This window comes from Entelurus aequoreus, linkage group LG10 (assembly GCF_033978785.1).
Source record: "Entelurus aequoreus isolate RoL-2023_Sb linkage group LG10, RoL_Eaeq_v1.1, whole genome shotgun sequence".
Classification (NCBI taxonomy): domain Eukaryota; kingdom Metazoa; phylum Chordata; class Actinopteri; order Syngnathiformes; family Syngnathidae; genus Entelurus; species Entelurus aequoreus.
This window is the reverse complement of record NC_084740.1, coordinates 80,845,493-80,869,945: the sequence shown is the minus strand read 5'-3', so window position 1 is coordinate 80,869,945 and position 24,453 is coordinate 80,845,493. Positions and strand designations below refer to the sequence as shown.

At 40.7% G+C, this 24,453-nt stretch overlaps 1 protein-coding gene across 5 annotated transcripts in view; it reads left to right on the top strand.

Annotated features, from left to right (window-relative positions):
- Nucleotides 1-1,256: 1,256 nt before the first annotated feature.
- Nucleotides 1,257-24,453, top strand: part of nalcn (sodium leak channel, non-selective) — a 453,873-nt gene continuing 430,676 nt past the window's right edge. For 3 of the 5 annotated variants that reach the window (XM_062061820.1, XM_062061819.1, XM_062061823.1), the window contains exons 1-4: nt 1,257-1,383; nt 12,257-12,354; nt 16,286-16,426; nt 16,523-16,705. In XM_062061820.1, the coding sequence (XP_061917804.1) occupies nt 12,328-12,354; nt 16,286-16,426; nt 16,523-16,705 (351 nt within the window). In that variant the 5' untranslated portion in view covers nt 1,257-1,383; nt 12,257-12,327. Of the gene's footprint in view, nt 1,384-12,255; nt 12,355-12,555; nt 12,617-12,678; nt 12,807-16,285; nt 16,427-16,522; nt 16,706-24,453 lie in introns of those variants that run through there. The other 2 variants (XM_062061821.1, XM_062061822.1) reach the window with 2 other exon arrangements.

Sequence of the window (24,453 nt, the reverse complement as noted above, 5' to 3'; positions counted from 1 at the left end):
AGCTCCTCATTGCAGCTGGCTCCCGCCGTCGTGCAAACGGCTACTTCCAACTGCCTCGCACCAGTTGAGAAACTCTGGCTCCTGTCGCCGGTGAAGGGAGCGGTTAAAAAAAAAGTCAATTTTTGGCATTCATGCCGTGTGAATGTCTGTCGAACAGTGCCTTGTCAGGCTTAAAATGGTCGTCGTCACCACACCACGTGTCCGCAAAATAGCCAGGAAGCTAACTATACACGTGCAGCTAACTGGAAACTCACAAGTCCCGTGTAACACTTTCTTCTTCTTTTTTTTTTTTCAACACAGCGGTTAAAATCCCACCGCTGCCACCAATGTAGCCGAGTGTCCTGGGTTTGCATATTCGGTGTACTTATATAAAATAATAAATGGGAGTCATGAGAGCAGGTCCGGTCTCCACCACTTCTTTAGTGTCATTTTTCACACACCTCCTTCCACAACAACCTTTATAGACCTCTTACGTCACAGCCCTACGGCAACTCTGGAGGGACAACACTCCTCCTTACCCAACACACTCCGGTAACTTGGGACATCCTGAACAGTTTGTTACAATAGTATATACCGCATGTTATTTTTGTACAACAACAACTTCAGCTGTCGAACGTTATAAGGTACAAATTCAACAAGTACAACATTAGCACGGACGTATAGCCAAGTTGTGGTTAAGAAGGTGGATTTTTGTTCCTTATATTTACCACAAACGAAGTGATCCGAACACACGACCCGGGACTTTGGGGGACTCCAGTGAGAACCGTCCTCGTTTTCCCAGTGTAAAGCTGCGAGGCATTTGTCTCGTCTCTGTGGGCTTTTATCACGCTTTGGCAGAACAAAATACAACCTTTGTTTTCCCTGTTTCCAGTTGTGGTTAGCACAACCAAAAACAACACAGTTTTTCGGCATTTTGGAGGCAGAATGACGGGTTTAACCAGCGCAGGTCGACAGGTTAAAGAGTAATGGCAACGATTTGTTTTCAACGCCAGTCTGGTTGCTATGGCTCGAAGAACCCGTATGTAGCTCAGTTGCCCGGATGTCGGCCCTCACCCATAGAAGGAAGAATTGTACATTTGGAATTCAAACTTACTTAAAAAACTAAATATGCTGAATTCCAGGAGAACATTTTAGTAATGTAATTATTGATGTGACATTTTTTAAATTTGTATCTTAGAGTTTAGATGTTACGCTACACCAGAGCCCGCGAATCCTCCGTTACCATGGAGACGGTCGCGCGCCTGTTGCAGCTGCTGCTGCTGAAGAGATTGCAGGTTGCGCGCGCACCCTCATCTCCCACACACACACACACACACATGCAAAGAGGAGGAAAACAGCTGATGTCGGGGGACAAGATGGGACCCGGTCGATAAGAAGGAGAAAGTAAGTCGTATTATTTGCTTCCAAATACTACACGACGTCAAATGGCGATAGAGCGTTCATTGCGCGTCCCTGGTTGCTAGCTTGTCGTGCTGCGGAAGTGATGTAGCATCCCCCGGAGTAGGCCGTGACTCGACATAATGGCGTGTTTTTTATATAAATGTCACATGTCACCGTTGGCAGGTTCAATGAAAGTTTACATAACCGTCTTTTCGTTACATTTGTTCACCATTACATGTTGTGTTTATCTTGTTTTAAGCCAATGTAGCGCCCTAGCTAAGGCGTTTCCATAGTAACCTTGGCTGCTCTGGTGTCATTCATCCATTTTCTACCGCTTGTCCCTTTTAGGCTAATCTAATCTCATGTATGATAGTGAGCACCTTCTGGTTAAACACTGAGACAGGACAGCGTCTGCATTATGTCCTCACATCCTGCATGCAACGTACAGATTGTTTAATAGTCAATATTCAATCAATCAATGTTTATTTATATAGCCCTAAATCACAAGTGTCTCAAAGGGCTGTACAAGCCACAACGACATCCTCGGTACAGAGCCCACATACGGGCAAGGAAAACTCACCCCAGTGGGACGTCAATGTGAATGACTACGAGAAACCTTGGAGAGGACCGCATATGTGGGTAACCCCCCCCCCCCCCCCTAGTGGAGACCGAAAGCAATGGATGTCGAGTGGGTCTGACATAATATTGTGAAAGTCCAACACATCAGTGAAAGTCCAGTCCATAGTGGGGCCAGCAGGAACCATCCCGAGCGGAGACGGGTCAGCAGCGCAGAGATGTCCCCAACCGATGCACAGGCTAGCGGTCCACCCCGGGTCCCGACTCTGGACAACCAGCACTTCATCCGTGGCCACCGGACCTGTGCAACTCCCCCTCCATAGGGAGAGGGAAGCAGAGGAGGCAGATCAACTGGTCTAAAAAGGGAGTCTATTTAAAGGCTAGAGTATACAAATGAGTTTTAAGATGAGACTTAAATGCTTCTACTGAGTTAGCATCTCTAACTTTTACCGGGAGGGCATTCCATAGTATTGGAGCCCGAATAGAAAACGCTCTATAGCCCGCAGACTTTTTTTGGGCTCTGGGAATCACTAATAAGCCGGAGTTCTTTGAACGCAGATTTCTTGCTGGGACATATGGTACAATACAATCGGCGAGATAGGCAGGAGCTTGACCGTGTAGTATTTTATACGTAAGTAGTAAAACCTTAAAGTCGCATCTTAGGTGCACAGGAAGCCAGTGCAAGTGAGCCAGTATAGGCGTAATATGATCAAACTTTCTTGTTTTTGTCAAAAGTCTAGCAGCCGCATTTTGTACCAACTGTAATCTTTTAATGCTAGACATAGGGAGGCCCGAAAATAATACGTTACAGTAATCGATACGAGATGTAACGAACGCATGGATGATGATCTCAGCGTCGCTTGTGGACAAAATGGAACGAATTTTAGCGATATTACGGAGATGAAAGAAGGCCGTTTTAGTAACACTCTTAATGTGTGACTCAAACGAGAGAGTTGGGTCGAAGATAATACCCAGATTCTTTACCGAGTCGCCTTGTGTAATTGTTTGGTTGTCAAATGTTATGGTGGTATTATTAAATAGATGTCGGTGTCGAGCAGGACCGATAATCAGCATTTCCGTTTTCTTAGCGTTGAGTTGCAAAAAGTTAGCGGACATCCATTGTTTAATTTCATTAAGACACGCCTCCAGCTGACTACAGTCCGGCGTGTTGGTCAGCTTTAGGGGCATGTAGAGTTGAGTGTCATCAGCATAACAGTGAAAGCTAACACCGTATTTGCGTATGATGTCACCTAGCGGCAGCATGTAGATACTAAAGAGTGCAGGGCCAAGAACCGAGCCCTGGGGAACTCCGCACGTTACCTTAACATAGTCCGAGGTCACATTGTTATGGGAGACACACTGCATCCTGTCAGTAAGATAAGAGTTAAACCAAGACAAGGCTAAGTCTGACATCCCAATACGCGTTTTGATACGCTCTAATAAAATATTATGATCAACAGTATCGAAAGCGGCTATTGTGCGCAGCTCCTTGTCAACACCACATAGGGACTGCTTCTACAAACCCCGTTTCCATATGAGTTGGGAAATTGTGTTAGATGTAAATATAAACGGAATACAATGATTTGCAAATCCTTTTCAACCCATATTCAATTGAATGCACTACAAAGACAACATATTTGATGTTCAAACTCATAAACCTTTTTTTTTTTTTGTTGCAAATAATAATTAACTTAGAATTTCATGGCTGCAACACGTGCCAAAGTAGTTGGGAAAGGGCATGTTCACCACTGTGTTACATGGCCTTTCCTTTTAACAACACTCAGTAAAGGTTTGGGAACTGAGGAGACACATTTTTGAAGCTTCTCAGGTGGAATTCTTTCCCATTCTTGCTTGATGTACAGCTTAAGTTGTTCAACAGTCCAGGGGTCTCCCTTGTGCTATTTTAGGCTTCACACATTTTCAATGGGAGACAGGTCTGGACTACAGGCAGGCCAGTCTAGTACCCACACTCTTTTACTATGAAGCCATGTTGATGTAACACGTGGCTTGGCATTGTCTTGCTGAAATAAGCAGGGGCGTCCATGGTAACGTTGCCTGGATGGACTGGACTCTCACTATTATGTTAGATCCACTATGGACTGGACTCTCACTATTATGTTAGATCCACTATGGACTGGACTCTCACACTATTATGTTAGATCCACTATGGACTGGACTCTCACTATTATGTTAGATCCACTATGGACTGGACTCTCACACTATTATGTTAGATCCACTATGGACTGGACTCTCACTATTATGTAAGATCCACTATGGACTGGACTCTCACACTATTATGTTAGATCCACTATGGACTGGTCTCCGTTGTGGTATTTTAGGCTTCATAATGCGCCACACATTTTCAATGGGAGACAGGTCTGGACTACAGGCAGGCCAGTCTAGTACCCGCACTCTTTTACTATGAAGCCACGTTGATGTAACACGTGGCTTGGCATTGTCTTGCTGAAATAAGCAGGGGCGTCCACGGTAACGTTGCTTGGATGGCAACATACTGTATGTTGCTCCAAAACCTGTATGTACCTTTCAGCATTAATGGCGCCTTCACAGATGTGTAAGTTACCCATGTCTTGGGCACTAATACACCCCCATACCATCACACATGCTGGCTTTTACATTTAGCGCCTATAACAATCCGGATGGTTCTTTTCCTCTTTGGTCCGGAGGACACGACGTCCACAGTTTCCAAAAACAATTTGAAATGTGGACTCGTCAGACCACAGAACACTTTTCCACTTTGTATCAGTCCATCTTAGATGAGCTCAGGCCCAGCCAAGCCGATGGCGTTTCTGGGTGTTGTTGATAAACTGTAGAACCGAAACCCCCGTACCGAAATGGTTCAATACAAATACACGTACCGTTACACCCCTACAGTAATTATTATTCACAATTAATGTGCCCTTGTTGAGTGTCTGTACAGCGCAGGTAGCTAATTGCTATGTAGATGCCGGGAACACGTCGTCATGACAATGGTTTGTCATGATCACAACATGCAGGCGACAGCGGAAGGCAGCGTGCAGGTAAAAAGGTATATACATACTTGCCAACAGTGTTGGGTTAGTTACTGAAAACCAGTAACTAGTTACAGTTACTAGTTACTTCATTTCAAAAGTAACTCAGTTACTTACACCTAAAAGTAATGCGTTACTGTGAAAAGTAACTATTTAGTTACTTTTTTTCTTCTTCTTTTTTTTTTAAATCTCCCATTAATGCCCTTTTAGCCTTAATTTCAGTACTGTTATTGCACTGGAGAATAATACAATGTGTTGATCAACTTGACATGCATTTGCATCACTGAACTCTGCTAAGCAATGTGGTCTACATACAACACACAAAGACAAAGATATGTTACAAAGGGCCAATTTATTTCAGGCCAGAACAAATTGACAAAACTATTTTAAATAGCTGCAACATAACATACATAAGTAACAAACAACATAATAACAACATAGCTGTAATTGACAGCAACGTTCCCTCTAAGGTGCGCGCCTGTGCAATTGCGCACTGCTCAAGCGTCCTCTGCGCACGGCAAATCTATGCCACGCACAAAATCAAATAAAAAAATAAGCGCATAACAATTTTCGACACACGGACACGACAGAGAAAACAGTTTTCGTCATCCTTGTTCAAATATTGTAACGTCTGTCGAGACGCTTTGAGGACATGAATTCCATCCATCACTCTACTGAGCAAAACTCTTTATTGTCGGCCATAAACACATCACCAAAACAATAGTAAAAAAATGATATCTAGCAAAAGTGGTCATTTTCTGCAGTACAAACCAGACCAAAAGCAACTTTGTTATATCAACAGCAGCCGCTCGCTCTCTCTCACTTGTGCCAACACATGCACATATGGCACTTAGCCAGTGATGCGTTTACAGCCACACAAAAAGTCGGACAACTCCAACACCACACATAAAGTGTCATTCCAGGTCGTTACTCTATGATTTACCAATCAAATGTGTGCTTTAGGGCTGCAACTAACGATTAATTTGATAATCGATTAATCTGTCGATTATTACTTCGATTAATCGATTAATAATTGGCTAAAAGAGACAAACTACATTTCTATCCTTTCCAGTATTTTATTGAAAAAAAAACAGCATACTGGCACCATGTTGTGGACATTGGGGGTGCAGCATACACCAACAATAACACAGAAATGTAACTCATCAGAACTGAATCAGATATTGTACACGTTTCTGTTGTGAATAATAAAGGATTAATTTTAGGCTGCCTCTGAATAATAGCATGAAATATTCCAGCACCTTCACAACGTTTAGTTATACTAAAGCGTCACTCAAATCTAAATATATTTATATAGCTTTATCAGCCCAGCTACATTGATCCATTATGAAACCAACCCTGAGATATTTCTGTCCGTTACGTTTATTTCGAAATTGGTAACCGTGCGTTTTCTCTCTCAAAACAGAGTCAAATGTGCCGGGGACACATTATCAGCCCCGCGTTGCAACAAAGGCATAACTTTAACGTTACTCACAATAAAGCTGAACTCATGAATGCTTGTTGCCACTATGGACTTAAAAAGTTACGTACTGTGAGTTCTTCCCTTCATCCATGGCTGCAACATGTTTCTTCTTCAGGTGCTCCAGAAGCAATGTTGTACTTCCGTGCCATTTTGCAAGATACGGTCTTCTTTGAAGTCTTTAAAGTGAAGTGTTCCCACACTTTTGACGACTTAGGTCGTACACTTTTCTCCATTGAAACAATAACCTCAAGATGTTTCTCCGCTAAACTATCGGTAGTGTTTTCCTGCGCCATTTTTCGAATTTTTCCAGCAAAGGAGACGCCGTCGTCACGTGAGCTGCACATGACACATCATTGGCTAGCTTACGCCACCTCATGAGACGTAGCCTCAGTGCCGCCCTGGCGCTGTTTCGTACTGTTTTTGTACTTATTTTGATTATTGTTTCTCAGCTGTTTGTAAATGTTGCAGTTTATAAATAAAGGTTTATAAAAAAACAACAACAACAAAAAAATAACAAAACCCCCCAAAAAAAACACACACAAAAAAAAAAAGCCTCCGCGCATGCGCATAGCATAGTTCCAACGAATCGATGACTAAATTAATCGCCAGCTATTTTGGTAATCAATTTTAATCGATTTAATCGATTAGTTGTTGCAGCCCTAGTGTGCTTATTCTAGTGTCATTTATTAGGAATCTTAATTTATAAATATTTATCATTAAATGCTGTTGGTATATTAAATAAATACTAATAAAAATATATTTTTTACAAACAGGAAGTTGCAGGAATGTACACGTGATCCCCTGCTTACATCTCATTGTGCAACATGTGGATGTTTTAATGGGAACTAAATGCAATGTCTGAAAGGGGTACAAATTATTTCCAAAGCAGGACCTCCACCCAGACAAACAATACAAATACATTGTTCATGAAAAACAATATTTTTTGTTATTGTAATTTTAAGTGGGCCTAAACACTTATATTAGAAAATCATCTCATGGAAATGACTGCCGTCATTTGATTATAATAATAAGAGAATGTTGTCTGTCTATCTGTGTTGGCCCTGCGATGGGTGGGGACTTGTCCAGGGTGTACCCCGCCTTCCGCCCGAATGCAGCTGAGATAGGCTCCAGCGACCCCGAAAGGGACAAGCGGTAGAAAATGGATGGATGGATGGAGATGGAACTTGTTATTTAGTCAGGTTTGGGACAGGTGTGCTGCTGGTGTAGCCACAGTGTGCACGTCTGCTGTTGCTCACATGGGCTCCACTGAATGCTCAGGGAGTTTTTGCGTTTGCTCACACATGAAAAATTAGAGGGAACATTGATTGACAGAGTGTGTACCTTCAGTGCTGAATGATGAGCAGAGGCAGAGTTAATCATTAAGTGGTGGTGGTGGAGGTGAAGTGGCATTGGAGTCTTTGTCTCTCTTTACTAGCTACGTCATAGCATGTTGCTTATGTAGCTTGTTTTGAATTGCTGTTTTGGGCAGTAGATGAGATCTTTGATCCAAAGCACAATTTACATTTAACTAAAATGTTATTTTCTTTGTGCTCGACAAAAGAAAAGTAGTGAAAATATCTCCATGTTAACAAACTCGACTCCTGGCTCCGCCATGATCAGACACGCCCCCCCCCCCCCCCCCCCCCCCCATTACTTGGGTAATGTTTGGTGGCCAAATTAAAGGTTTTAGCAGGTTCGATTTGGCCCACATACCATCTTTTGAGGACCCCTGCTATGTTGTTATGGAGAGTTTTCAAACTTGAGCAAAGAAAGTTGATAGAAACCAGAATTACAATTAATGTGATTACATCCTGCTTCTCTGTCCCCCCCAAATGGAAAGTTAATTGTGGTTCTCGCACATAATAGCAGCCATACCCTGTGATTTTCTTGTCACTCTTGCCCACATCTCCATATGTTAAGTGCAACAATCACACTCTCAGAGAGTTTGGTAAATGTGCCTTTGAAATGATAGAGTTGCTGCTAAAGTAAATACTTATGTCACTTTGTTACTGCTACGTTGAAAAAAGTCCATATCCGGTTCTGTGGTTTTATGGCAAAACATAATACATCTTTATTTTATTTTTTTTCAAGAGGAGCTGCACTTTTTGGTGGGAATTTTGCTTCTAATTCACAATCCTTGAGAGATTGTTTTTTTTAATGCATTCTAACTCATAGATAATTGTCTGCTTACAATGGAATGACTGGGAGCCACAGCGTCATCGCGTCTATTGCATCTTTTCCAGCCATAAAACCTAATACGTAAGCATCTAAAAAGCAGCAACAATACTCCATTTACATTTTGACCTGAATATTAACCAAGTATTAGCGATATTGGTATTATAAGTGCTAACAATAAGGACCAACATTTAGCGGTGCATTGATCAGAGGGAGGTAACTTCCTTATGCTACTGTATTGACTTCATGAGCTGGTGAGCCGCTTTCTGGCCTCGGAGCTCGTGAAAGTTTATCCTAGAATATAATTTATGCCTATTACCTGTATAAACTGAGAAGTTGGCACGAGCCAATTTAGACCTGGAAATGGCGAAAAAGATGCGAAAAGACGTTCGGTTCCACCCCTCATTTTTCTCCGAGACTATTATGAGTCATTTTTAATCCAAAGGGAATATATATCAACATCCTTACAGTCGGCATCTCAGTGAGAGCAGACATTGTACAGTAAGTAATGTTTTATTATGTTTGTTGGCTCTCATGAAGTCTGCAGCAAGGAGTAATCAGTGATGTTGATGAAGGAAAAAGCTAACGTTGTGATGCGTTTGTCAAAATGAATGCGCTGCTGTAGGCTTAAAATTAGTCAAATAAGTAAATAATACATGTTATTATGAATGTTCCTGTTACTACATTATACTTACAGGATTATATATACTTACAGGGTGTATATAGAACAGGGGTGTCAAACTCAAATACAGAGTGGGCCAAAATTTAAAACTGAACAAAGCCGTGGGCCAAGGTTGAACAAATTAACCTTTTAATAGGGACCCAAACAAGTTTTGCATTGAATATTGAACAAGCAAAGCTTATATAACTTAATAGTGACATGCAAAATCGAGTTTCAAATAATAATAATAGTAATAATTTTTAAAAAAAATCAATGGCATATCAAATACAATTTTAATAAAAATTGAATGCCTCTTTTCTATTTGCAGCCTTCTGAGGTAAATATCAAAATAAACTTGTTTCCACAGGCTAATAATACATTTGAAAATAAAATGACAGTAATGAACGAATCAAACATTCAAGCCTTGAAGTAGCAAGAGAAAGTGCATGGGGGGTTTAGTTGGGGGGGCCGGGGTTTGGTGGTAGCTGGGGTTGTATATTGTAGCGTCCCGGAAGAGTTAGTGCTGCAAGGGGTTCTGGGTATTTGTTCTGTTGTGTTTATGTTGTGTTACGGTGCGGATGTTCTCCCGAAATGTGTCATTCTTGTTTGGTGTGGGTTCACAGTGTGGCGCATATTTGTAACAGTGTTAAAGTTGTTTATACGGACACCCTCAGTGTGACCTGTATGGCTGTTGATCAAGTATGCTTGCATTCACTTGTGTGTGTGTACAAGCTGCATGTATTATGTGACTGGGCCAGCACGCTGTTTGTATGGGTGAAAAGCGGACGTGACGACAGGTTGTAGAGAACGCTAAAGGCGTTATAGCTGGGGCGGTATATAGGGATGATGTTCGAAACCGGTGCTCCCGGTTGTTCGATAAGAAAAGAACCGTTCGATAAGAAAAGAACCGATTCCATGGACTCAAATCCCTTTTTGAGAACCGGTTCCCGTTATCAAGGCCACTATAGTAAAGAAAAAGAGTTGGTTCTTTATTCGAATCCCAGGGAACGCATCCCGTCCCACAGGAAATGCCCTGTGGCATGTCCCAGGAAATGACTTAGCTCAGTCATTAGGCGGCAGATACAGAAGCAGCAACAACAATGGACCGGAAAAAACGCCTCAAGGCATGGCTTCATTTTACAAAAAAATACGACGAGGAAACGGCTATCTGCAATTATTGCCAGGCTTCGCTCTCATGTAAGGGGGGGAAGTAAAACAAGCATGATGAAACATGTTCAGGCCGTACATAACCTGAAGGTTAGAGAAAGGTGTCGTGGAGTCATTCCTGGAGGAGGCCACACTGATGGACCCCAGAAGGATGTTCCAATAGCAGCAGAAGTGCACTTTTTGGAGAGCTGTATTATTTTCAGTTTCGTGCCCAAGGGACTGATTGTATTTAACACTATATTATTATTTATACACCTATAGTGATCACAGAGGCAGGTTGGTTTTGTGTTACTGTATATATTTGTTTTTCTAAAAAATCCCACTTAATATACTTTGGGTAACAACAGTCAAATGTATTTATTTTATTAAATTTTTTTAGGGCGGTAACAACAGTCAATATTTATTTATTTTTTATTTTTTATTTTTTTTTATTATAAAATAAAAGTGAGCTTTTGTTAAACCAAATATTGTGTGTTTTTTTCCATATCTGGATTCGATAAGAGAATCGATAAGGAATCGGTTCGATAAGAGGATTCGATAATGGGCTAGAACTCGATAATTTCTTATATAACATCATCCCTAGCGGTATAGCTCGGTTGGTAGAGCAGCCGTGCCAGCAACTTGAGGGTTGCAGGTTCGATCCCCGCTTCCGCCATCCTAGTCACTGCCGTTGTGTCCTTGGGCAAGACACTTTACTCACCTGCTCCCAGTGCCACCCACACTGCTTTAAATGTAACTTAGATACTGGGTTTCACAATGTAAAGCGCTTTGAGTCACTAGAGAAGAAGCGCTATATAAATGTAATTCACTTCACTTCACTAAAGGCAATGCCTTTAAAGCACGCCCCCAATATTGTTGTCCAGGTGGAAATCGGGAGAAATTCGGAAGAATGGTTACCCCGGGAGATTTTCGGGAGGGGCACTGAACTTCGGGAGTCTCCCGGGAAAATCGGGAGGGTTGGCAAGTATGAGTATTAGCGGTGAATGCGGTGTTACAGCGGCACCCTCGCTGTAAAATACCGGCGGGCCAGCTCTAATGTTAATTTGATATTGCCTTAAGAGCCAAATGAAATTACACCAAAGTTGGCAAACTTTTGCTTGCATTTATCTATTATTTAGTGTGCATAAAAAAAAAAATACACTACCGTTCAAAAGTTTGGGGTCACATTGAAATGTCCTTATTTTTGAAGGAAAAGCACTGTACTTTTCAATGAAGATAACTTTAAACTAGTCTTAACTTGAAAGAAATACACTCTATACATTGCTAATGTGGTAAATGACTATTCTAGCTGCAAATGTCTGGTTTTTGGTGCAATATCTACATAGGTGTATAGAGGCCCATTTCCAGCAACTATCACTCCAGTGTTCTAATGGTACAATGTGTTTGCTCATTGGCTCAGAAGGCTAATTGATGATTAGAAAACCCTTGTGCAATCATGTTCACACATCTGAAAACAGTTTAGCTCGTTACAGAAGCTACAGAGTTTCTGGAGCATCACATTTGTGGGGTCAATTAAACGCTCAAAATGGCCAAAAAAAAGAGAACTTTCATCTGAAACTCGACAGTCTATTCTTGTTCTTAGAAATGAAGGCTATTCCACAAAATTGTTTGGGTGACCCCAAACTTTTGAATGGTAGTGTATATGTACATTTGTCTTACATAACGACTGTGAATAATAGGCAAAATTTAAAAAATTAGTCAAATCCGTTTGGTATATATGATGAAGCTCTCACCCCCTCTCTGTGTTCTTTTTTGTTCTGTTCCCTGCTCTCCTCCACTGACCACCAGACCTTGAAGACAGCCTCTCACCCTTCTTGCTTCTCTCTGGTTGATCCTTCCACCTCTCTTTTGCCCCGGGGATGAACGCACCAATGAGGAGCCTCACAGTAAGTCCCCCCTCCAGCCATCACCTACCGCGCCCATCTCCGTCCTCCACACCTCTCACTCACAGAGCGTGTCGCATATATGCCTTGATGTCAGACGTGGTGGGCATTCCTGTCTCTCCGAGCGTACTGTAGATGTGGCTAGAGTGTAAATGTACGCCATACAAGCCATGATGTTGACTAACTGTCGTGTGTTATTTACAGGGTATGCCTGATCGCATGTTATGTGCAGTGCTGGAGCAATTCAGCTTCACTTTTCCCTTTGGTATGTGCGCTTTGTCTCCATTCAGAGTGTCATTTCTTCTTCTTCCTCTGTTCACATGTTCACACAGCCTGATTGCACCCTTCTTTCACTGTACACACACCTACTTATGAACACGCACAAGCACACACCTTCATACACGTTCACGTGCGCTGTGCGGAACGATGCAGATCAGGCGTGATCTCGTCACAGGGTGAGTTCCTGCCGACTGTCCTGTGTCCCATGTGTGCTACGTCGTGTTACATGAGCGCCATTCAACACATGCAAATGTCAAATATGATGAGGAAGACAACTCTGTTCTGGCAATTCAAGTCCGAATTTCTTCAGAATTACCCTACTTTCTCACATAGTGGCCTCCGCGCTAATAGATGCCTGGCCTCACTTGATTGCCGGCACACCCTAAATAGCAACTTCCTTCATTACATCAGAAAACAAAAAGGTGGTAGTTGGAATTACTTTTTTTTTATAACGACATGGCATCTCAAAAGCTGTAGTTTATAATGGCGTTTAAAGCCGTAGTGTTTAACCCTTGTGCACCTCTCGGGCCCAAAACCGGAATTACATGTGTTCCTTACGTGTTATGATTGTAAGCAACATTCCCTCTAAGGTGCGCGCCTGTGCAATTGCGCACTGCTCAAGCGTCCTATGCACACGGCAAATCTATACCACGCACAAAATCAAATTAAAAAAATAAGCGCGTAACAATTTTCGACACACGGACACGACAGAGAAAACAGTTTTCGTCATCATTGTTCAAATATTGTAACGTCTGTCGAGACGCTTTGAGGACATGAATTCCATCCATCACTTTACTGAGCAAAACTCTTTATTGTCGGCCATAAACACATCACCAAAACATTAGTAAAAAAATGATATCTAGCAAAAGTGGTCATTTTCTGCAGTACAAACCAGAACAAAAGCAACTTTGTTATATCAACAGCAGCCGCTCGCTCTCTCTCACTTGCGCCAACACATGCACACATGGCACTTAGCCAGTGATGCGTTTACAGCCACACAAAAAGTCAGACAACTCCAACACCACACATAAAGTGTCATTCCAGGTCATTACACTATGATTTACCAATCAAATGTGTGCTTATTCTAGTGTCATTTATTAGGAATCTTCATTTATAAATATTAATCATGAAATGTTAGTATATTAAACAAATACTAATAAAAATATATTTTTTACAAACAGGAAGTTGCAGGAATGTACACATGATCCCCTGCTTACATCTCATTGTGCAACATGTGAATGTTTTAATGGGAACTAAATGCAATGTCTGAAAGGGGTACAAATTATTTCCAAAGCAGGACCTCCACCCAGACAAACAATACAAGTACACAGTTCATGAAAAACAATGTTTTTTGTTATTGTTATTGTAAGTGGGCCTAAACACTTATATTAGAAATGTACATGACTGCTGTCATTTGATTATAATAATAAGAGAATGTTGTCTGTCTATCTGTGTTGGCCCTGCGATGAGGTGATGACTTGTCCAGGGTGTACCCTGCCTTCCGCTCGAATGCAGCTGAGATAGGCTCCAGCACCCCCCGCGACCCCAAAAGGGACAAGCGGTAGACAATGGATGGGTGGAATACACCTATACACATAATCAATTATATTTATTTATTTATACATATAATACAGAGTCACATTTTTTTCTCTCAATGTGGCCCCCAAGTCAAAATAATAGCCCAGGCCTGGTACAGATTTAAGAGAACTCAATAAACTCAACCAAGTCTTGCCTGCTTTCTCTCACATTCTAGCTCAACTTGTCTACTGATAAAAATCCATGTTGTCATGAATTATTGACCTATTAAAGGCTGTTATTACCCAACCTCAATTGTTCCACTCTGCAACTTATCTTGAGAAATATTGCATGCTTTGCATTTTCCCACAATAAAAACAGTTGCTATCTTTGGTAAAAGGCCATAAGGCAATACTAAATACTTTATCTCAATGGATGGATCTGAAGTTGTTAAAATATTTCAAGCATTGAAAGTAAAAACATATATATTTATTAGAGATGTCCGATAATATCGGTCTGAAGATATTATCGGCCGATAAATGCGTTAAAATGTAATATCGGAAATTATCGGTATCGTTTTTTTTATTATAAGTATCGTTTATTTTTTTTATTTTTTTTTTAAATTATTTTTTAAAATTAAATCCACATAAAAAACACAAGATACACTTACAATTAGTGCACCAACCCACCCCATTTACACTCATTCACACTCATTCACACAGAAGGGTTGTTTCTTTCTGTTATTAATATTCTGCTTCCTACCTTATATATCAATATATATCAATACAGTCTGCAAGGGATACAGTCCGTAAGCACACATGGTTGTGCGTGCTGCTGGTCCACTAATAATACTAACCTTTAACAGTTAATTTTACAAATTTTCATTAATTACTAGTTTCTATGTAACTGTTTTTATATTGTTTTACTTTCTTTTTTATTCAAGAAAATGTTTTTAATTTATTTATCTTATTTTATTTGATTCATTTTTTTCAAAAGTACCTTATCTTCACCATACCTGGTTGTCCAAATTAGGCATAATAATGTGTTAATTCCACGACTGTACATATCGGTTGATATCGGTATCGGTTGATATCGGTATCGGTAATTAAAGAGTTGGACAATATCGGCATATCGGATATCGTCAAAAAGCCATTATCGGACATCCCTAATATTTATATATATATTAGTCAATCTTAAGCTTGCACAAGGGTTATCTATACATTATACAAAAACAATAATAGTTAACATTACTATAAAAACGTGTGCAACTTTGTCAAGAAATTAGTTGTTTTTGACAAAATATCCAATCTCCAGTAGTAAATTGTATACACTACCGTTCAAAATTTTGGGGTCACATTGAAATGTCCTTATTTTTTAAGAAAAAGCACTTTACTTTTCAATGAAGATAACTTTAAACTAGTCTTAACTTAAAGAAATACACTCTATACATTGCTAATGTGGTAAATGACTATTATAGCTGCAAATGTCTGGTTTTTGGTGCAATATCTATATAGGTGTATAGAGGCCCATTTCCAGCAACTATCACTCCAGTGTTCTAATGGTACAATGTGTTTGCTCATTGGCTCAGAAGGCTAATTGATGATTAGAAAACCCTTGTGCAATCATGTTCACACATCTGAAAGCAGTTTAGCTCGCTACAAAACTGACCTTCCATTGAGCTGATTGAGTTTCTGGAGCATCACATTTGTGGGGTCAATTAAACGCTCAAAATGGCCAGAAAAAGAGAACGTTCATCTGAAACTCGACAGTCTATTCTTGTTCTTAGAAATGAAGGCTATTCCACAAAATTGTTTGGGTGACCCCAAACTTTTGAACGGTAGTGTATATGTACTGTACTTAGTATTTTACTCCATTGCTAAGTTAAGCTTCAACATTAACTCGTTTTATAATGGCAAAGCGTTTTCACTTCATTTTATTTCATAAAGACTTTACCAAAAATCTTCTGTGAGTACATATTTAGTCAATGGTGCCATGTCTCTAACTATTATGTTAACTTGATATAACAAAAAAGTGGCGTAGCGTGCCACAGACCTGGACTTGAATGCAGATGCAGAATGCTGCGGTCCTCCTGGTACAACTTTGGTCACTGTGTGGTCTGCCTGCCCTCTCCGTCTGTCAGATCCACTCTCTGTATAGCACGGCAAGCCCCAGCATGCTGAAGAGGAAACAGAGCTCCCGGGTCGAGACCCAGCCCATGACCGACTTTGGGCCAGATGAGACCCTAGCAGACAGCGCGGACATCTTCTGGATCAACAAACCAGTGAGTTCACCGCTGGGTCATTGTGCCAATATGAAGTCTTTGGTATAGTACGTAGAAACTTAAGCAACCAATTATGTCGTCTCCTGCTTGCCGCAGTGGGTGCACACCCTGCTAAGAGCCTGCGCCATCATCAGCGTCATCTCGGTGTGCATGAACACCCCCAAGACCTTCGAGCATTACCCACCTTTGCAGTATGTGACGTTCACGCTGGACACGCTGCTCATGTTCCTCTACACGGCCGAGATGATTGCCAAGATGCACATCAGAGGAATCATCAAGGTAGCACCTAGTGGCATTTTTATATATCAAAAAAAAAAATGTTGTACGGGCATTTTTGCCTGGTTTAATCAGACAAAATGGAGTTATCACCCATGGGGCAAACATACATAAAGGGTGCCGTAATTAGTGGGATGCGTGGCAGTCCAGAAGCTCAGGTTAGAATTTAGTCCTTTCAAAATGTATATGTGGGGCGAACATCAACCCTGCCCTCATCCGCCACATTATGCTATTCTATTGTCTTACTTAAAAGCATGGAAAGGTGAATATTCAAATATATGATGTAATATATTATAATAAGTACCGTATTTTCCGCACCATAAGCCGCCCCGTGTTGTAAGCCGCACCTTCAATGAATGGCATATTTCAAAACTTTGTTTACCTATTAGCCGCCCCGTGTTATTAGCCGCACCTACGCTACGCTAAAGGGAATGTCAACAAAACAGTCAGATAGGTCAGTCAAACTTTAATAACATATCACAAACCAGCGTTCTAACAACTCTGTTCACTCCCAAAATGTAATGTGCAAATGTGCAATCACAAAAATAGTAACACTCAAAATAGTGCAGAGCAATAGCAACATCAATAACTCAACGTTGCTCGAACGTTAGTGTCACACACCACACAAAATAAACATTTAAAGCTCACTTTCTGAAGTTATTACTCATCCACAAATCCCTCAAATTATTCTTCTTCTTCGGTGTGCTTCACTTGTTTTTTGACACCATCTGTGATGTGGACGCGCATGCAGTCGTAGATCAACAGGGACGGAGCTGCGTGAAAAAAGTCACCCGGTCCCTTCGCTCATTTTTTCTTCACCCATCCATCCCTTCGAGTTAGCTTTTATGATGACGCCGGCTGGAAAGTTCTCTTTTGGCAAGGTCTTCCTTTTGAATATCACCGTGGGTGGAAGTTTCTGGCCGTTAGCATGGCAAGCTAGAACCACAGTAGGACGACTTCTCATTCCCTGTGGTGCGAATATTCACCGTACGTGTTCCCGTTGTATCCACAGTGCGGTTCACAGGAATATCAAAAGTCAGTGGAACCTTGTACGCGTGTCTCTTAGTAGGAGACATTTTGTGGTCTTTACAGAAACACACAAATGAAATGAAACGTAATATCCGCGCGCTTCTTCTTCTATGGGGGCGGGTGCTCACCTTGGCGGTTGCTTACCGTAGAAGAAGAAGCGCTTCCTCTTTTACGGGGAAAAAAGATGGCGGCTGTTTACCGTAGTTGCGAGACCTAAACTTTATGAAAATAAATATTAATATTAATCCATATATAAGGCGCACCGGGTTATTAGCCGCGCTGTCAGCTTTTGAGAAAAATTTTGGTTTTTAGGTGCGGCTTATGGTGCGGAAAATACGGTAACTTACAAAAGTCTATGAACAGCTAGCAGCTACACAACAGCTATGCATACAATAGAACTAGAGATGTCCGATTATATCGGACTGCCGATATTATCGGCCGATAAATGCTTTAAAATGTAATATCGGAAATTATCGGTATCGGTTTCAAAAAGTAAAATGTATGACTTTTTAAAACGCTGCTGTGTACACGGACGTAGGGAGAAGTACAGAGCGCGAATAAACCTTAAAGGCGCTGCCTTTGCGTGCCGGCCCAGTCACATAATATCTACGGCTTTTCACACATACTTGGTCAACAGCCATACAGGTCACACTGAGGGTTGGCGTATAAACAACTTTAACACTGTTACAAATATGCGCCACACTGTGAACCCACACCAAAAAAGAATGACAAACACATTTTGGGAGAACATCCGCACCGTAACACAACATAAACACAACAGAACAAATACCCAGAACCCCTTGCAGCACTAACTCTTCCGGGACGCTACAATATACACCCCCAGCTACCTCCTACCCCCTGCCACCCACCTCAACCCCGCCACCCCCAACCCTGTCCACCTCAACCTCCTCATGCTCTCTCAGGGAGATCATGTCCCAAATTCCAAGCTGCTGTTTTGAGGGATGTTAAAAAAAATAATGCACTTTGTGACTTCAATAATAAATATGGCAGTGCCATTTTCCATAACTTGAGTTGATTTATTTTGGAAAACCTTACATTGTTTAATGCATCCAGCGGGGCATCACAACAAAATTAGGCATAATAATGTGTTCATTCCACCACTGTATATATTGATATCGGTTGATATCGGTATCGGTAATCAAGAGTTGGACAATATCGGAATATCGGCAAAAAAGCCATTATCGGACATCTCTAAATAGAACACAAAGTAGACATACGCACTTTTGTATTTTCCAGCCTAAAATACATTAGTCAATATAAACAAGTATCAAACCATTATAGTTCCATAGTACTTTCAAAAACAAATTCTCTAAGGCAGAAGCGTATTAGAAAGTATCTAGTAACAAATGTGTCCGCACCATTCAACCTACTGCAATCGCTATAGTTGCAAATTACTTACAAAAACAAATTCTCTAAGGCAGAAGCGTATAAGAATGTACCCTGCAACAAATGTGTCCGCATCATTCAACTTATAAGCTTAACTCAATTAATTATTGTGGCCTCTATAGCACATATGTCAGAGTCAAGGCCCGCGGGCCATATCCGGCCCGCGAGAAGGTTTTTTACGGCCCTTGGGATGATCTTGATTTATTATTAGAACCGGCCCGCAGATCTTTTTTTTTTTTTTTTTTTTTTTTTTTTTTTTTTAGACCGCAGATCTTTTACACGCACCAAGCGGATGCCGGTCCAAGGTTCCGAAAGGGGGCGAGCGGCCCGCCGGGACGCGCCTGCCGGCCGAAGGGCTGCAGCCCGGCCGTCAGTCGCGGAGCCCGCCGTGCCACGCGCGCCAAGGGGGCGGGCCGAAACCCGGCCCCGAGGCCCTGAGACTTCTGCTTTGTTTCCCCAAACCGCGCGTCACCGCCGGGCCCGCACCACCGTCGGGCTGCAGCCCGAGCGTCGGTGGCGGAACCCGTCATGTGCCGCGCGCGCCAAGCGGAGCGGGGGGGTCAAGCGGGCCGAAACCCGCAGGCCACCCCCTCACCACGAGGCCCTGAGACTTCTGCGTTCGACCCCTACGCGCGGCCCGTCGGGACGCGCCCGCCGTCAAGCCACGAGGGCCAGCCGTCGGGTCGCGGAGCCCGCCGTGCCACGCGCGCCAAGGGGCGGGCCGAAACCAGCGGGGGGTTTCGGGCACCCAACTCGCCTCCCTCCCACGGAGGGAGGAGGGGGGTTTAATGTGAACATTACTGTGCAATCACATATTTAGAGTTTTTACTCAATTCAAGTTTAAAAGTTAAAGTTTAATATTTGTTTTCACTGCATGTTACTTCTCCTTAAACAAAGTGTTGTTTTTGATTTATAGATTTTTGCACTTTATTTTATTGTATTTCAATTTAATTATATTTTAAAAATATTTCAGTTGAGTGGATGATAGAAAATTGCTATTATTGTTTTTTTCTTTGAAGTAAATTTAGCCCACTTTTGCTAAAATAGAAAATATAGGCTACTGATGGTGCCTTGAATACCGGTTTCTTTCATTTAATGTTCATGTTATGGGGATTTTTATATAAAGGAAATTTGTCTTTTGTGTCTGTTGAAAATTAAAGATTACTGACAGAGCCATAAGAAAATATTGCTTTATTTATCTGATCATATTGGAATATATTTGTTAGGTTTTCAGTAGGTTCAATTAGGTTCACTAGACTATATGCGTCATTTAAAAATTTTTCAATGAACATTCGAACAGTCCGGCCCTCGGCTTGTTGCTAAATTTTTTATTTGGCCCTCCGTCCATTTGACTTTGACACCCCTGCTCTATAGGGATCGCCAAAAAAAGCAATTACCACTTTACTTCAATATAAAGACAGTATAAGTCCATTGTAGACGGTTAATAATAAATAGGTTCAAGTTTGTTATTTCTACCATTGTTCTCTGAGTCATTTCACTTGATCAAGCCTTTTCTAATATTCTTTCGTGCTGATATCGTATCGGCTCAATATCGGTATTGGCCAATGCTCAAGGCTCCACTATCGGTATGGAAGTGGAACAGTGGTATCGGGACCCCCCCCCCCCCCCCCCCAGTGAATATAACTGCAGGTTTTTGCCACTTCAAATTCCACCTTATTAATATTTAGCTGTGTAATTCAATCAAGTAAAAGTGTTTCCTCTGAGGGAGACAGATGCATCCAGGAATGGACAGCTGGCTGATGAACAGCCCATAATCACCACCATGAAAGTGTGGAAAGGCTAACTTAGCAAATTGCGGATAATAAGCAGGGAGGCAGTTGAGGACAGATTTGATCCTTAAATTGCTAAAAAAAAAAATGGAATAAATGTTAATACATCTTCATCTGATGTGGCACAAATGATACACTTTTAAATATTAAAGTGATACTGCAAACAAACAAGTAGTTCCATGCTTTTGTATTTGTCAGTGTGGCTGTCAAAAACACGGTGTTTATCCTCTTGATTTGTAGCTTTTCTTTCAGGGGAGGCTTTTTTTTTTACTTTCTTCCTGCAGCCAACGTCCCCTTGACATTTCACTTTGTTTATACCTCAGGTCTTTTGCTGTTGTTTTTTTTAATTTGCCCTTTTTTTGGCTTATCACATCGAAAGCAGGTTGCTTCTTACTTCTCCACACTAGCAGATCACTGAAATTGTGATTTATTTTTTTTTACATTACATTTGCATGTAATGTAGAACCGTATGTACCTGCTGAACCCTCTTTGTAGCTGAGGGCTATTGTTGCACATCTGCAGTATCTTACAAAAGCAAACCTTTTGTTATATCACCTGAGGGAAAATTCTACAGAAAGTAAACTTGGATATACTTAAGAGTAGTCAGTGTACAGCTTGTATAATAGTGGAGCTTTACTATCCACTAAAATGAGTCAACACGCATCTTTGAATGCATAAATAGCTGGCAACACTAGTGAGTAGTAAGATAAATGTCTTGCATACAGTATCATGGCGGTGGTAGCGGCACGGGGGGAGTTGCTGTTTATTAGGGGAAAACATAACCCTAAACACACCTCCAAGATGAAGTGTCTTGCCGCAGGGGAAGGTGATGGAGTGGCCAAGTTTGTCTCCTCGAGACTTGAACCCAATTGATGTAAGGCAGGGGTCACCAACGTGGTGCCCGCGGGCACCAGGTAGCCCGTAAGGACCAGGGGCCGTACTTATCAAGCTTCTTAGAGTGCCATTTTACACTTAAGTCCTGAGAATTTGCGAAATTTAGTCCTACTCTCAAACTTAAGAATAAAAGCTTTTTATCAACGTTCTTAAGTCTAAGAATCACTCCTACTCTCCACGATATTTAAGAGACCTTCAGAGGTGTCTTAAGTGGTTAGGAGTTGCCAGCAGGGGATGGCACTGAGGCGAGAGAGACGTGCGCGAACATTCAGGGAGCGGAACGATGTTCTGGATTTGTTTGATGACGAGCAGCTTATCAAACGGTATCGTTTAGACAGAGCGGGTAATATTTTTGTCACAGATTTAATACTTTTCGATTCCATGTTGATTTCTGCATGTGGCTGCAGTGGGCTAGTATATATAGAGCCACCCACACCAGTTTCAAATTAGTTGCCTAATTAATGAATTGGAAAGAAAATGTTATGACAGTAGCGTATGTGTGACGTCAGTGAGTGTGTGGGCGATAGAAGAGAGGGAGCGGTAGCGTGAGTGCCGGCGGGGACTAGTTTGTTTTGTATTATTTTGTTGTTTATTGTCAAAATATACACTCCCATTGTCCACTTAAATATTTCCAAGATATTTCTTTATTCTTGGACAACGGACTCCCTTTCGTGATTGGTCATTTCTATGGACACAGAAATGACGTCACCTAAAATTCCGTTTACGGCACATGGTAATGTCGTAATTCAGCTCTGAGTGTGACACTTAAGATTCAGTCCTACACTTCGCTGAAAGTGTGAGTAAGACGCTTGATAACTAACTTTTAAGTGCAGCTTTCAGTGAAGAATTGATTTACTCTTAAGTCAACTCTTAGCAGACTTCTTAGGAGTAATTCTGAGGAGCTTGATAAGTACGGCCCCAGATGAGTAGCCCGCTGGCCTGTTCTAAAAATAGCTCAAATAGCAGCACTTACCAGTGAGTTGCCTCTATTTTTTAAATTTGATTTATTTACTAGCAAGCTGGTCTCACTTTGCCCGACATTTTTAATTCCAAGAGAGACAAAACTCAAATAGAATTTGAAAATCCAAGAAAATATTTTAAAGACTTGGTCTTCACTTGTTTAAATAAATTCATATTTTTTTTTACTTTGCTTCTTATAACTTACAGAAAGACAATTTTAGAGAAAAAATACAACCTTAAAAATGATTTTAGGATTTTTAAACACATATAACTTTTTACCCTTAAATTCCTTCCTCTTCTTTCCTGACAATTTAAATCAATGTTCAAGTAAATTTATTTTTTGTTGTTGTAAAGAATAATAAATACATTTTAATTTAATTCTTCATTTTAGCTTCTGTTTTTTCGACGAAGAATATTTGTGAAATATTTCTTCAAACTTATTATGATTAAAATTCAAAAAAAATATTCTAGAAAATCTGTAGAATCAAATTTGAATCTTATTTCAAAGTCTTTTGAATTTCTTTTAAAATTTTTGTTCTGGAAAATCTAGACGAAATAATGATTTGTCTTTGTTAGAAATATAGCTTGGTCCTATTTGTTATATATTCTAACAAAGTGTAGATTGGATTTTAACCTATTCAAAACATGTCATCAAAATTCTAAAAGTAATCTTAATCAGGAAAAATTACTAATGATGTTCCATAAATTCATTTTTTACATTTTTTTCAAAAAGATTCGAATTAGCTCGTTTTTCTCTTCTTTTTTTCCGTTGAATTTTGAATTTTAAAGAGTCGAAATTGAAGATAAACTATGTTTTAAAAATTTAATTGTCATTTTTTTCGTGTTTTCTCTTCTTTTAAACCGTTCAATTAAGTGTAAATATCATTAATTATTAATAATAACATAGAGTTAAAGGTAAATTGAGCAAATTGGCTATTTCTGGCAATTTATTTAAGTGTGTATCAAACTGGTAGCCCTTCGCATTAATCAGTACCCAAGAAGTAGCTCTTGCTTTCAAAAAGGTTGGTGACCCCTGATGTAAGGTGTCTAACAAGCCCCACCAGTGATGTCATCACAGGGGAAGAGGAACAACCTGTGCAGCTAACAATGGCGCTCATACTTGTGTGGCCAACTATTTATACACTCATTTTGAGTGGATAGGAAATATATACTGTAGGGATGTAACGATAAACGGTATTAATGATAACAGCGGCAAAACTCCCGACGGTTCGTATTACCGTTTTAAATTCAAATGAATGAAAAACAGTGATTGATAACTGCACTTTGATAAACTCACGGACTGACTGGTGCCAGCTTGTTAGGTTAAATGCTGACATAAAAATAGAGAGACATTAACGTCGTTCCCCATTAAGAAACAACGTACCCCCAATCTACACGTACAAAACCCAAAACCAGTGAAGTTGGCATGTTGTGTAAATCGTAAATAAAAACAGAATACAATGATTTGCAAACCCTTTTCAACTTATATTCAATTGAACACACTGCAAATACACAATATTTAAAGTTCGAACTGAGACACTTAATTTTTTTTTGCAAATAATCATTAACTTACACTTTAATGGCAGCAACACATTGCAAAAAAGCCACGCCGTTGTAACACGTGGCTTGGCATTGTCTTGCTGAAATAAGCAGGGGCGTCCATGAAAAAGA